At 40.4% G+C, this 14,251-nt stretch overlaps 1 protein-coding gene across 1 annotated transcript in view; it reads left to right on the top strand.

Annotated features, from left to right (window-relative positions):
- Positions 1-14,251, top strand: part of Me1 (malic enzyme 1) — a 113,561-nt gene that overhangs the window by 32,962 nt on the left and 66,348 nt on the right. The window contains exons 4-5 of the mRNA XM_085689482.2: positions 8,724-8,799; positions 12,911-13,072. Of these exons, the coding sequence (XP_085545608.2) occupies positions 8,724-8,799; positions 12,911-13,072 (238 nt within the window). The remainder of the gene's footprint in view (positions 1-8,723; positions 8,800-12,910; positions 13,073-14,251) is intronic.

Genomic DNA, 14,251 nt, shown 5'->3' with positions numbered 1-14,251 from the left:
ACACACACACACACATACATATTTCTTGATTGATTTTTTTTTTTAAGAATATTGGTTCTAGCTAGGCCTGGTCTTGCAGGACTGTAATCTCACCTACTTGAGAGTCTGGGGATAGGTGGTGGTCACAATTTAAGGTCTGTCTGCTTGGGCTACAAAGTAAGCTCAAGGCCAGCCTGAGCCACCTGATACTTTGTCTGAAAATAAAAACTAGAAATAGGCTGGAAGTCTAGTAGAGTTACAGTGTCAGAGTGCTTGCCTAGTGGGGGAGGCCCTAGGCTTAGTTCTTACTACCCCACCCCAATTTTTACACTCTTTGAAGTAACCATATAATCATTTTTAAAGTATCATTATTTTTCTGTATGTCTTTTTATTTTTATGAATTAATTTATTTGGAGTTTGCTGGGGATCAAACCCAGTTTCGTGTATGCCAGGCAGAGACTGGACTACAAGCTACATCTCAACTCTTGTTTTTGGTCTTTTTAAATTTAAAAAAGAATTTTTAAAAAAAATTTTAAATGCAGTGTTTTTATTAGATGCTGGAAATTTTCATACATGCGTGTGACATATGTGACATATTCTGTCCATATTCACTTGCCGCTTCTCCCCCTAAGTCCTTCCAAATCCACCCTTACCCCTCCCAACTTTGTGTCTTTTTTTAAAAAAATATTTTTAGACTCTCCCAAGTCTGATTTGTATTATCCAAATACTCATGGATGTGGGTCTGTCTACTGGAGCATGACCCATTTACAAGACACAACACCCGAAAGAACATCGACTCTTCATCCCCAGAAACCATCTGCTGTCAGTAGCTCCTCAGCTAGGAGTGGAGGCTTGGGTGCCCCTTCCCTCTCTGCTGGAATGGTGGCTGGTTTGATGATGTTGAAGCAGCCACAGCTCCCATGAGCTTGTGAGTGCAGTGGCCTTGTCATGGTCAGAAGACACTGTTTTGCTCCAGGCCTCCTGTGGCTCTAAGACTCTTTCCACTCCTTCCATGACGGTTGCTGAGCCTTGTGGGGAAGGAGTGATATAAATGTCCCACTTGGGAACGAGCACCTTGCAAACACTTTTTCTCTGCACTTTGAGCAGTTGTGTTTCTGAGTTACCCACTGTCCCTTGCACAAAGAAATGTCTTTGATAAGGTATGAGAGCTACAGTAATCTATGGATAGAGAGATAGGGTCTTAGAGGGCGTTTGACACTCTGTCCATCTAACAGAATAATAGTAGTAGGTTCATCCCTGGGGTCTGTGAGTTTCCCAACCGTAAGTTCTTGGTCAGACTTACTGTACCAGATATGTGTTCCCTCTTGTGGACTGGGTCTTAAATCTAATCAGAAAGTGGTTGGTTACTTCTAGGACATTTATGCTGATCTTTTTTGTAACCCACAGGGTTCACAGCTAGTTAAACTATTTGTTATTTTATATTATTTACTATTTATTATTTTTTTCCCAAAACTTTCATAGCACTTTCCAATACTATGAAAGATAGCTGGCAGGGAATTGGTATCAACTTGATTTCTCCATGTCCTGTGACAGAAGTGTTTGGTGAGGCAGAGGTTCTTCATGGAGCTCAGGCTGGCCTTAAGAACATCCTTTCTCAGGATATTATCTTTAATCATTTATCTTTAGTCAGCCATTTGTCATTGGAGATATTTTGTTCCTAAAAGTTAGATATTACTAAGTATAAGGCACATATGTATGTATGTATGTATGTTTACCTTGAGTAATAGCAAATAGGGAACTTACATACTATAAAATGACCAGACACCATCTCCGTAAATAATACTTGTTGTCTATAATTCAGACTGGTTGGCATGGCCTTTGTAGTAGTTTAAATGAGAATGCCCTGACTTCAGGTTTTTATTGCTGTGAATAGACACCATGACAATGGCAACTCTTATAAAGGAAAACATTTAATTGGGGCTAGCGTACAGTTCAGAGGTTTAGTTCATTATTGTCATGGCAGGAAGCAAGGCAGCATGCAGACAGACATGATGCTGGAGCTGAGAGTCCTTACACCTTGATCCAAAAGCAGCAGGAAGTGATCTGAGACACTAGGTGGTATCTTGAGCATATACAAGACCTCAGAACCCACCTTCACAGTGACACACTTCCTCCAACAAGGCCACACCTCCTAATAGTGCCACATCCTTAGGGGGCCATTGTCTTTCAAATCACCACAGCCCTGTAGGCTCATATGTTTATTTGGTTCCTACCTAGTAGAACTGTTTTGGGAAGGATTTTTGGTGCAGCTTTGCTGGAGGAGGTGTGGCTTTGCTGGAGGAGGTGTGTCACTGGGGTACACCTTGAGGTTTCAAAAGCCCATGCCAGGCCCAACCTCTTCCTCAGTGCCCGAGAACTTGTGGGTCAGATGTGAGCTCCCAGCTACTATTCCAGCACATTGCTTGCCTATCTGCTGCCATAGTGAACTAACCCTCTCAAAATGTAAGCAACCCTCCAATTAAATGCTTTCTTTTATGATTTGCCTTGGTCTTGGTGTCGCTTTATAGGAATAGAAAGGTAACTAAGACACCTATAGAATAACAAACCATTTTCTTAAAAGTCACTTTGTCCAGGTACAATGGTGCATATCTCTAATCTCAGCCCTTGAGATGTAGGAAGATTACCGTGAGTTTGAGTCCAGTGACATAAAAAGACCTCATCTTAAACAGAATAAAAGAAAACAATCCAAAGCAGCAAAGGAAACACCGGCATTATCAAGATGCTACTTATTTAAAAACAAAATTGACTTTAGAAATAGGTAATGGAAGTAATAGGAAATCTGCCTTCCTCTTACATCCTTAGATAAAAATTATTTTACCAAGCACCTTCCAATAAACCCTTCTCCACCTCTCTTTTATTTCAAAGCCTGAAGTCTAAAGTACTTAGACTAATTTAGTTACCTTTCTCCCAAAGCTGATATGTGATATTGTAATTCTTTCCCATGTGTAGCTCTGTTCTCTGGTTTCTCACTGTTTCTCTGTTCCTGGCTACCACTGGGACCTGTCACCACAGTGGCGGCATTGAGATCTCAAATTACCCATTGCATGGTCCCTAGTCCTAGAAGAAGCATTGATTATAGTTCTTGCTGTTCTTTTGGGGGATTTGCCTTAAAAATATCTAGCCCACTGAGACCTCTCATTTTTAGAATGTGCTCCAAAATTATACCGATGGATCGCATTTCTCCTGGAATGTTCTCTGTCATTTTTTTCCTGTCATACTTCACTCACTAGTAAGTCTAGCCTCCTTTCTCTTTTCCTTTAAGATTAAATTTCATTTTCAGTTATGTGTATGTTTGTGTGTTGTATAGGAATATGTGCAAAAGAGAGCATTATCTGCAGAGGCCAGAAGAGTGTCCAGTTCCTGGGAGGAAGAGTGGAAGGCAGTTATTAGCCCCTCAGTGTGGTGCTAAGAAACAACTCAGGGCCCTTGTAAGAGCGGCACCTGGTGTGGACTCTAAGCCACCTCTCCAACCTCGTCTTTTTTATTCTCTCCATTATTCCATTTCCTTCTTTAATTTTTATAAGAAATACAGAATTATTGACTTGTGGAGTTTTGTAATCTGGTTGGAACAATGTTAGGAAGTCAACGACTTTGTGAGAGTATGTAAGTATTATAGTAGAGAAACAGCGAGTTTCTATGGAATTGCACTGGAATTCCAGACTCAGCTTGAGAGTGTGAGTCAGAAAATGTTTGGAAGAAGAGCTGACACTTGCTCTGCCATGGTGAGCTATTGGGAGCTGATCCGGCAGGGAAGAGGAGCTAGAGATACTGGAAGTCTGCCCAAGTGAATCCTTGAAAAATCACTGAAAGTTGGAAACTACATGGTTCTCAGACTGAATCAGTTTATCCAACGCCAAGAGCAAGGATGGGACCTGAACGGGGTGATAAAGCCAGAGCGAAGCATCTGAAGTAGCAGAGGCTTGGATAAAGGGCTTTGAACGTGAGTCCAAAGGCTGAGGAAAGCATGGATCCCCGAGGCCTTAGCAGCTTGAGACATTGAGGGTGAGCAGGAGCAAAGGAGACTGAGGAAGACTGAGGGTAGCAAGTAGGACAGCATCAGAGGTAATGGCACCAGAGGTCAGAGACGTTGGCGCTTGCTAATACTCTAGTGAAATAGTGGGCTCAACCCGAGGAACATTTATCGGGGACAGGGTAGTCAAGTCCCTGTTTCTGTTTGAACTAAGTACAGGCTGTGTGCTAATCTAATGAGACAATAGGAGGGAGAGTGAGGGACAGAGGCAAACAATAGCTTTTATGGAGAGTCCAAGAGCCCAAGAGGGACTTGAAGAAGGCAGGATAAGTTGTGAGTCTTTTGGCCATAGTTGAGACTAGAAGGTCTAGGTGCATCTGATATACATGGGTGAGTACTTTTGTTAAACATAACTGTGCAGAAGGAGTTGAAGAAAAGAGAATAGATGGATTGATAGGAATTTTGAGGTTTTCAGAAAGGGCGTGATAGAAACAGAAATAGATAAAAGCGTTAAGGACTGATGGCAAAGAGCCATGAACTCAAGACCAGTCTGAGTGGTGTAGCAATACCTCATCTCAACAGTGTCCTCCACCCTAAAAAATGGACCTAGAAGCCAAATTGAATACTCCCACTAGACATGTCTGGGAATATTTTGGCATTGGATGTATTATATTTGTAACAGGTTCAACCCTATTGAATAAATACTAAGCTATGAGCCCATATGGATAAGAATAAGTTGCTAATTGAATAAAGAAACATAAAATTTTACAATTTTGAAGAGTTATTTGACTAAATGCGTGTTATTTGTCAAAAGAAAAAGGAATGATGCTGGGGTGGAGCAACTCAAATAATTTCACCTTAATCAGGTGATCAGAACTAATATTCTTGGTAACGACAAATTGGGACTGGTGATAAATAGCACACATTTCTGTGATGTTCTGCAGAAGGTGTGTGAGTTCTGGACCCATCACAGAGTAGCATTGCACAATCTCAGGGTGGTCACATGTTATACAAGCACACTTGTGATGATGGGCTGAGTGGGCAAGGAGACGCACACTCAGGCCTAGTGGTCCGCCCTAGGCTCCGAAGAGAAAGCACGGGCCTGCCTGACGCCTGTGGTGCTGAGCAGTCGGGCACTGTTATGGTGAGCAAAAGTGTGGTGTGCTATGGGAGAGAGGGAGACAGAATGGTTCGTACCCTGTGGACAGAGGCAGAGCTGAAGGGGTGAAAACTGCGAGAAGCAGGCTGAGGTAGTGGCTTGATTGCCACCCAGGGCCATGGTGATGTCTGGATGCATGGCCCTAATGCAGCCACAGTCTGTTGATGTCCTAAGGCTGAGAGGGTAGGACTGTACAGTGTTGGTCCTGCCTCTCAACAACTGCAGCATTTGGGAGAGTAGGTCCTGCACTTTATCTGGGCTGCATGATAGAGCTGACCTTGTTCTTGTGGGGGGGCAGTAGAAGGGCATGGGTGAGCTGGCCCTGGGGGCATGAGAATGGGAGAGTGGGTTGCGACCGTTTTGTCTGCCATATGGTGGTGTGGGTTAGGGAAAGATGCCCTCCTCCCCTTACCCCTCGTCTCCTGTGACAGGTGGGGGACCTGACCCACCCCCTTACCAGCTGCAGTACTTGAGAGAATGGACCCTGTGCCTCTGCTGGGCAGCGCAGTAGAAAAGATCCTGTAGACAAGGGTACAGGTGAGCTGGCCCTGGGGTGTAGAGTGGCATAGCTGGTATCACCTCCCTTGTCTGTAGCGATGGTGGGAATGAGGGAAAGACGCCCTCTCCCCTTGCCCCTACTTCCTGCAGCTGGCAAGGGAGCTGACCCTCCCCTTTATCTAAGCTGCAACACTAGGAAAAGTAGGCCCTGCACCTTGTCTGGGCAGCACAATGGAGCTGACCCTTTTGAAGGGGGGTGGAGTGTCACCCACCCTCATGGGGAGAGATGCCTGCTCCCTCCATCCAGCCTGTGGTGGTTGGGAGAGCTGACCCTGAGGGTGTTCCATCAGGAGAGCCAGCTGCATCCCTTGCTCATCACTGCCCAGTTTTCCTTTGAATTTTCTTTGGCTTCTTAGGCTTTCGTAGCCTGCCTAAGACCCCTATATTCATGAGGACTCCTCTTAATCACCCCAGTCTTCTACTGTGTGACACTAAGTTTTAATGCTTTTCCCTTGGCCTTCTCTTCCTTGTCCTTTAATAATTTCTTCTAGTACTTTCAACTCCAGACTTTTGGCTTTGCGTCTTTATCCTGTTTTATCTCCTGATTTTTACAGGCCTACATTTTATCCAAACTTAGCTTTCTTAAGTACAGATGATCCTCAGTTACAGTGAGTTTATGTCCTGCTAAATCCATTTGAAGTTTAAAGTGATAAGTGAAAAAATGCATTCATGGTATTGAGGATGTGGCTCGGTGGTCGAAGACTTCTAGCATAGTCAAGGTCCTTGGGCCTGTCCCCAGCACGCAGAAAGAGAAAGATGCACTTAGTATACCTGACCTTTGGTTCAGTGGTTAGCATCATTGTTAGCCACACAGTGCACAGTAACGTATTGCTCGTGAAGCCATGGCTGACTGGGAGCAATGCTTCTATGGCGGCCCAGTTTGTCAAGAAGTTGCTACATCGTATGTCACTAGTCTAGGAATCAGCCAAAGGTCCAAATCAGAGTAGTGTTCTTAATAAGTGTGTACTGCCTCCCTACTGTCACAGATTCAAAAAAAGTAAAACATCTTCTTAGGTTTAGGTGCTCTGTTCTGCTTTGTCCATCAGTTGAGGACCTGTTGTACACCTCAACTTTAATTTTCAAGGTTTACTAATGTATGTTCACATTTTGTGGGAAGTGGAGTATAGCTTTATTATTTCTAGAAATAGCAAATGCAAGAAGGCATTTTAATAGAAAAGCTAAAGAATTGCTGCCTCTTCTATTGGCTCAGGAACAGGCATATAAAACTTGCTTTCCAAAGAAACCCTAAGTCTTTTTACAATAGAAAGTTGCATGTTATGAAGCGAATTCTATTTTGATATGCAGTTCCATGGGGATATCAGCCGACAACGTGGAGAATATTCTCTTGTCTTCCAGATTTGTGTTGAGGGTGAAATATGTACAGGGCTAGGGGTTATGGAAAAAGTCTGAACTGTGTGTATGAAAAATGATCTTCGTTTTAAAGTTGCCTCAGTTCTGACATGGCTAAATACCAAAATGTGAGTATCTACAGTTGGCTTGTTTATCTTTGAGCAGAACTCAGTGATTTTTAACAAACTGATCAGTAAGAATAGAGATAACAAGAGTTTAAGGCTGGGATGTAGCTCAGTAGTAGGGAGTTTGCATAGCATGCATAAGACTCTGGTTTAATCCCCAGAACAGCAAAATTTCCCATTGCAATTGAATGCAATTTAAAATGTAGATAAATATATTTCTTATCTAAACTTTCCTTATATAACTTCATTATCCATCCTTCCTTCTCACACTCCCTCCTTCCCTCCCTCTTCTCTTACCCTCTTTCTCCCCCTCTCTGTATAGGATTAATATTTCATATTCAGATTGTATACCCAACAGTATGAGTTACTGACATGCAGAAATCCTTTTGGATATCTCTGTAGATTTCCAATCATGGGAACATTCCAGGAAGGATTACAAATAACTCCTAAAATGCTTGACTTTGGAGGACATTATCGACCTTTGGCTTACTGGGCTCCTTCCTAGAGGAAGCATTTTTGCTGTGAATGAATCTCTACATAGTGCAATAGATAATGGGTGGTCAAATGGCTCTTCCATAGTAACTGAATCCAGATCTGTGCATAATAAATCTTGACATTTAATTGCTGTTAATTTTAGTATCATCCTTTGTTCTTTATTTTAAACAATTCTGTTTCACAAGAACATTATTATTTGAAAACTTGGCCAGCATACAGTCTCCAAAGAAATATAATTTAATGGTGTATTGCCAAGAACATCTTATACAACCTAATATAAATTTCTTACTTAGGTCCAAATAGCTCATTTTAATTTTCCAGTTTTTTATTGATGTCCTTTCTGCTGATTTCATTGGGTCAGTCAGATCTAAAAATTCATGAAACTTATTAGGAGCTTCTTACAATTTACAGCAACTTCACATGAGACAGTAAGAAAACCAGGAAAGGTTATAATTTATACAGGTGCTTTCAGGGGCCAGAAGGGGGCGTCATTTCCTCTGGAGCTGGAGGTGCAGGCAGCTGTGAGTTGCTTGACAGTAGTGCTGGGAAGTGAATGTGGGTCTCCTGTGTGAATAGTGCATGCTCTAACTATTAGAGTGCTGTATGTATATTTATGTATATGGGTATATGGATGCTTATATGTACACATGTTGGCGCATACTTGCTGGGTCAAGAGGTAAGTAGTGGTTATCTTCCTTAATTACTCTTTGCCCTTTAAGAAGGGTCTTTCATTGAGTCTAAGCTCACTGATTTGGCTAGGGTGACTGGCCAATGAGCTTCAGGGATCCATTTGTCTTTTACTACCCCTCCCCCTCCAGTGCCATGTCCAGTTTTGTGCAGTGTTGGAGATCAAGCCCAGGGCTTTTTCATTGTGGCAGACAGGCACTCTGCCAATCCAGCTGCATCCCCAGCTTCCTATTTACAGGATTTCTAGCCATTATTTTAGGAAGTACTTTTTTAGTAGTGTAGTAAAGATGGAACTATATTAATAGATTTAAGTTTTTTACTAATGTTCATGATCATTTGGCAGGTTAGAAGTAAATTAAACTTTTTTTTTCCATGCCAGGGGCCTCTTTATTAGTATCCATGACAAAGGGCATATTGCTTCAGTCCTCAATGCGTGGCCAGAAGAGGTTGTCAAGGTAAGTTTTCAGTGACTGCACTGAGGTAGTTTGCTCTCTTTACTGTCCCATGACACATATCATCATCATAATCTAATTGCTGTGAGCAGCATTGTCAGTGATTGTCACCTAATTAATATCTCTGATTTCTCTACAGTATATTAATTTTATTATAAAGCTATTTAGATACTGTTTTTCTGTCATGTCTTATTTCTTAGTGTTTCTTTATAAAATCATTATGTATATAAACATATATAAATATATATGTATTCAACATATAGGGTGTATAATTTCTTTTTTCCTTTTTAAAATTATTATTGTTTATTTTTATCTTATTTTCTTAGGATGTAGATGCAGGGAGTTTTAGTATAGAAGATGTCAATAAATTTTTATATAATGCTACGTGGAACCAAACTTATAATTTACCCCAAAGAAACCACATGTTTATGTATTTCTTTAAGCAAACTTCTTTATTGTAATTGTATTTTTTGTGTTTAATGAACCACCAACTTTAAGGTAGGCAGAAGAAGTCTGTCAAATCAATCCTTTTACCATTATGACCTTAAGGACTGTGGGATGTCCATCTGTATAAGTGTTGTTTTTATTGATTAATGAATAAAACTGTTTTGACCAATGTCTTAATAGAGTAAAGTCAACAGGGAAATCTGAACAGAGATATATAGAATAGGTGGAGGCAGGGAGACACCATGTAGCTGCTGAAGGAGAAGGACACACTGGAACCTTACCAGTAGACCACAGCCTTGTGGTGATACACAGATTAATAGAAATGGGTTAACAAGATGTAAGAGCAAGCTAGCAATTCACCCAAACTCTAGGTCAATCAGTTTTGTAATTAATATAGTTTCTGGTGAATATTTGGGTCTGGGCATCCGGGAAACCAAAAAGCAGTCTCTGGTTACACTTAGGAGCTGTGAGTTAATGAAATTTAAAGTAATAATAATTTTGGGGGGTTGTATGTCCGTGTGTACGTGTGATCTGAGTGTGGGTGCATTCATTCCACAGCCTCGGTTATGGGCACTGAGCTGTGCTCAGGCTTCTTTGGCAAGTGCTTGCCTGCAGAAACATTTCCCTGGCTTGATATTTACTGTAACCAGAAATTTGGAGAGAATTTTAAGAATTAACAGGGTGGTTTCGGAAACAATTCTGGAGTGGAATTCTAATCGGTACTTTGTCATCCTGCTCTGAGTCAGCATTAGCTGATCTCACATTTGACTTCACTAATAGTCCACCTCTGTCCGTGGGTCTCAAAGCCCCGTGTCCCTTTCAAAGCTTAAGATCGGGTTTGGAATAGAACACTAAGTCAGTGCTTAATTGGAGTAGCACACTGAAGAGTAAGTTATGATCTCTGCTGTATAGTTGAACACACGTGTAGAGAAGTGATTAACTAAGATATAAAGTTCATAGTAGTGTACATGTTTATTTTTTTGCCCTATTAACTCTTTAATGTTGAAATATTTCCAATAAGGCATAAACTAAGCTAAGATATAAATACCTCAAACTTTAAAAATGTTTCAACATATGATTATAATTTCCGAATTAGGTAATAGTACTAGATGGGAGAGGAGTCTAGGGAATAAAAGTTTAACATAGATGTGCTGTCAAGTGAATGGCAATGTGTACTATTTAAAATCACCTTTTCAAAAAAATTGAAACTGTTCAAATTATACAGCTTCAGTGTTTTAAATTATATAAATCACTCAGATTATAGGTAATTTATATGAAAAAGTTGCTATCTTTATAGAATGCACAATAAAACATCCCTAAGTATAGGCAGGCCAGCTGGGTTCCCCATGTTGAGATTGCATTTATGAGAGTGTTTGTCATCAGCAGTGCACCTGCTTCCAGCTGTGACAGCACATTAAATAAAATAGTGTCTTTTAAATATACACCTTAATTATTTGGACACTTAGAAGTGCCGTAAACTTAAAAAGGTCGCAGTGCTCAATGATAGCAAATCTATTACTGTAAATTACAACTGCAGTGAGCGGTATGTGGTTACCTTCTCTGTAAGAGCATGAATGTATTGGCCAATTGCATGTAGGGGAAATTGTGACTCCTTGCAGTAAGACAGGGAAACGTTTTCAAAGATGGAGTATATGGAATATGCAAAAGATATTTTAAATGTATTTACTTTTAAAATAATTTTTCAATAGTTGTATTTTATAGTCCACAAAATTCTAAAGTGGCAGATCTCAGCAGTGCTCTTGAAAGCGCATCTGCATTACGTTGTTGTGGGAAGAGTGCAGTGCTGAGTGCAGACCCAGGTTCTGACTTCGTGGGATGGCCGAGGTGGCTCATCTGGGCAAGGTTGTTTAGCTTTGCATTTTCCATGTCATGACCTGTAAAGTGAGAGGAGGAAAAGGAGCGTGCTCCATTAAAACGCTAGGACTTTCTGAGGGTAGGGACGGGAGCTCTTTCCTTCCTTCCTTCCTTCCTTCCTTCCTTCCTTCCTCCCTCCCTCCCTCCCTCCCTCCCTCCCTCCCTCCCTCCCTCCCTCCCTCCCTTCTTCCCTTCTTCCCTCCCTCCCTCCCTCCTTCCTTCCTTTCTTTCCTTTTATTTTTTTAGAATTTGAAATACAAGTACTGTGGTATGTTCTTTATATATCATGATTTCACTTCGTGTATCCATGGATCTATCTAGTTTTCTACTATTTATGAGCTGTTTACTGCCTGCTAAATGTTGTACCAGATACTGAGATAGAAGGAGTGAGCAAACAGAGTCACTCTGAAAGCACATGTATTAGTTTATTTTTAAAGTAAGAAATAGAGGGGCTGGTGTTAGTGGAAACAGCTCGTTCGTTCCCAGCTGCCCAGATCCGGAATAATCACACAGGAACTGTATTAATTAAAACATTGCTTAGCCAATCACTTAGGCATATTGCTAGCTACCTCTTATATCTTAAGTTATCCCATCTCTATTAATCTGTGTATCACCGCAAGGTTGTGGCCTACTGGCAAGGTTCCAACAGATTCCCATAGGCATCTTTCTCCTTCGGTCACTACATGATGTCTCCTGACTCCACCTACTTTCTCCCAACATTCAGTTTAGTTTCCCTACTTACTTTGCCCTGCCTAGGCTCCAGTGGCTTCTTTATTCATTAATCAATAAAAGCAACACATATACAGAGGACCTCCCACATCAGGCTGGAATGAGGGCTCATCAGTTAAAAGCCTGACTGCTCTTCTCGAAACCCCAGGATGATTCCCAGCACCAACAAGCATCCAGTCCAAAGGAATTCAGTGCCATTTTTTGGTCTCCGTGGGCATCCAGCATGCCTGTGATTCACAGACGTACACACAGGCAGAACACCCTACACATACAATAAGTGAATTAAAAATAAGTAAGAAATAGAATCTTAAGTCCATTGCTATTCCATGGATATTTTGAGAGCAGCATTTCAAATTTTTCTAATAAATTGGTTTTTTTAACTTATGTTGTGACCATGAATCAAAGAATAAAGATATTGAGTGCCTTAATTGTAATGATGATATTAAATTCTGTAAAGTAAGTCCTCTATATGAGTAACGTGTTGTACATTATTATTCTGAGTAAGTAGAAATAATCTAAGCAAAATTAATCAGTTCTAGGAAAAGGTCATCAGGCAATTAATTAGTGTAGCTGACTAAACTGAGCATGTTCTGGAGATAACAGTGTCAGGTATTTCCGGGAGTAAGAGGCCAGAGCCTCGGGAGCAGAGGTGTGACTTTCCTATCTACCTAGCGCTTTTGCAGTGCCTCATTCTGGACACTCCTGTAATAGCACTGAGGGGCCTTGGCTAGTCTGACAGCTGCCCTGTGCTCTTGTTTGCAGTTTGAGCTCTAATTTCTCATTTGTTCTCTTGATTGAAGAGTAAGTTATTTGTGTTGTTTGAATTTCTATTTCACACCTTCTCTTCTTTTTACAGTAATATAATTAATCATACATACAACTTCGTATAATGTTCAACATATATCGATCAAACCTATTTCTTCTTCCCTAATGGCTATGAATAAACATTCAATTATGTAAATTTAATTTATGCCTTCTTGTAGCTCAGTGTTTCGTTACAGGCCATTCATTACCTATAGGACTGGAGAGCAGGAGAGATGGACTTGTCTTTTCTTTCTTCTAGGCCATTGTGGTGACTGACGGAGAGCGAATTCTAGGCTTAGGAGACCTCGGTTGTAATGGGATGGGCATCCCTGTGGGTAAACTGGCCCTGTACACAGCCTGTGGAGGGGTGAACCCACAACAGTGCTTACCTGTCATTTTGGACGTGGGAACAGAAAATGAGGTACGTGTTTTGAGTGTATAAAACAGCTGGCTGTTTTAAAAAAAAGTGGTGCCAATTTCTGTGTTTTGTACTTCATGAACTTCATAAAACATACTCATTTTTATCTAAGTAACCCCACTTCTCTCAACTCTGCCTCCAGCTTTTATAAGAAAATCACCTTTTCTGTGCTTTTCTCATCTCTGTAGTATGATTTATGGTTTTCTGCCTTAGTGGTCTCAAATGCTTTGGTAAGTCTTGATGCCATTATTATTTGAAGCAATGGATAACTTGCTTCCATAATTTCTTTCTAATTGTTACCTTTACATTGTGCAGAAAGCTAATTCCATAGGTCTAGAAATGACTTAGTAATCAAAGGTAACCTGTTTAAAGATACTGTTTTAAAATTTTATGTGTATATTGCTATTAAGATTTTATTTTAATTTCCATGTATTTTAAAAAAAGCTGAAGTGATATAAGGAAGTCAGATAAAATAAAACCTACAAGATCTGTTGTGTGTCTTGAAAATTCTAGGTGTTATTGAAGAGGAATAAAGCTGAAATAAGTATATAATCATTTGAACAATTTTAAAGCTGGTCCTTTAAAATTATTTGTACATTTTTATTCATTTGTGTGAGTATTTTGTTTACATGAATGTGTTTGTACCACATATTTGCCTGGTGCCCATGATGTTAGAAGTAGTTGTTAGATCCCCTGGAACTGAAATTTGAGGTGCTTATGAGGCATGGTTGTGAACCACAATGTGGGCACTGGGAACTGACCCAGGTCCCCTGCAAGAGCAGCCAGTGCTCTAACCTCCAGTCTCCACCAAGACTTTCTCTTGCAAGGTTATCAATATCATGTGGACATAGAGAAGCTTGATCACTGGAATCTACAATAGAAGTTCTTGCATTGATAGATTACATGAGTTGTCAGAAACAAAAGATTTCATGAAAATGGATCTTAGAATTGTCAAGTTGACTGGTTGCCTTGGATTTTTCACATTATCTTCTTTTAAAAATGTATCTCATTTACAGAGAAACCCTGTCATGAAAAACCTATGTGTATATAGAACATATCTATCAGCTATCTAATTTTTAATTTTTACTTCCATATTTATCTTTTGGTGTTAAAAGTGTTGTTGTATTCTTATTTTTGCATATGTATATGAATGTGATGTGCATGTGTGTATCTGTGTTTATG

This window comes from Myodes glareolus, chromosome 4, assembly GCF_982192425.1.
Source record: "Myodes glareolus chromosome 4, mMyoGla1.1, whole genome shotgun sequence".
Lineage (NCBI taxonomy): Eukaryota > Metazoa > Chordata > Mammalia > Rodentia > Cricetidae > Myodes > Myodes glareolus.
The sequence above is the reverse complement of the archived record's forward strand: the minus strand, read 5'-3'. Positions and strand labels throughout refer to the sequence as shown.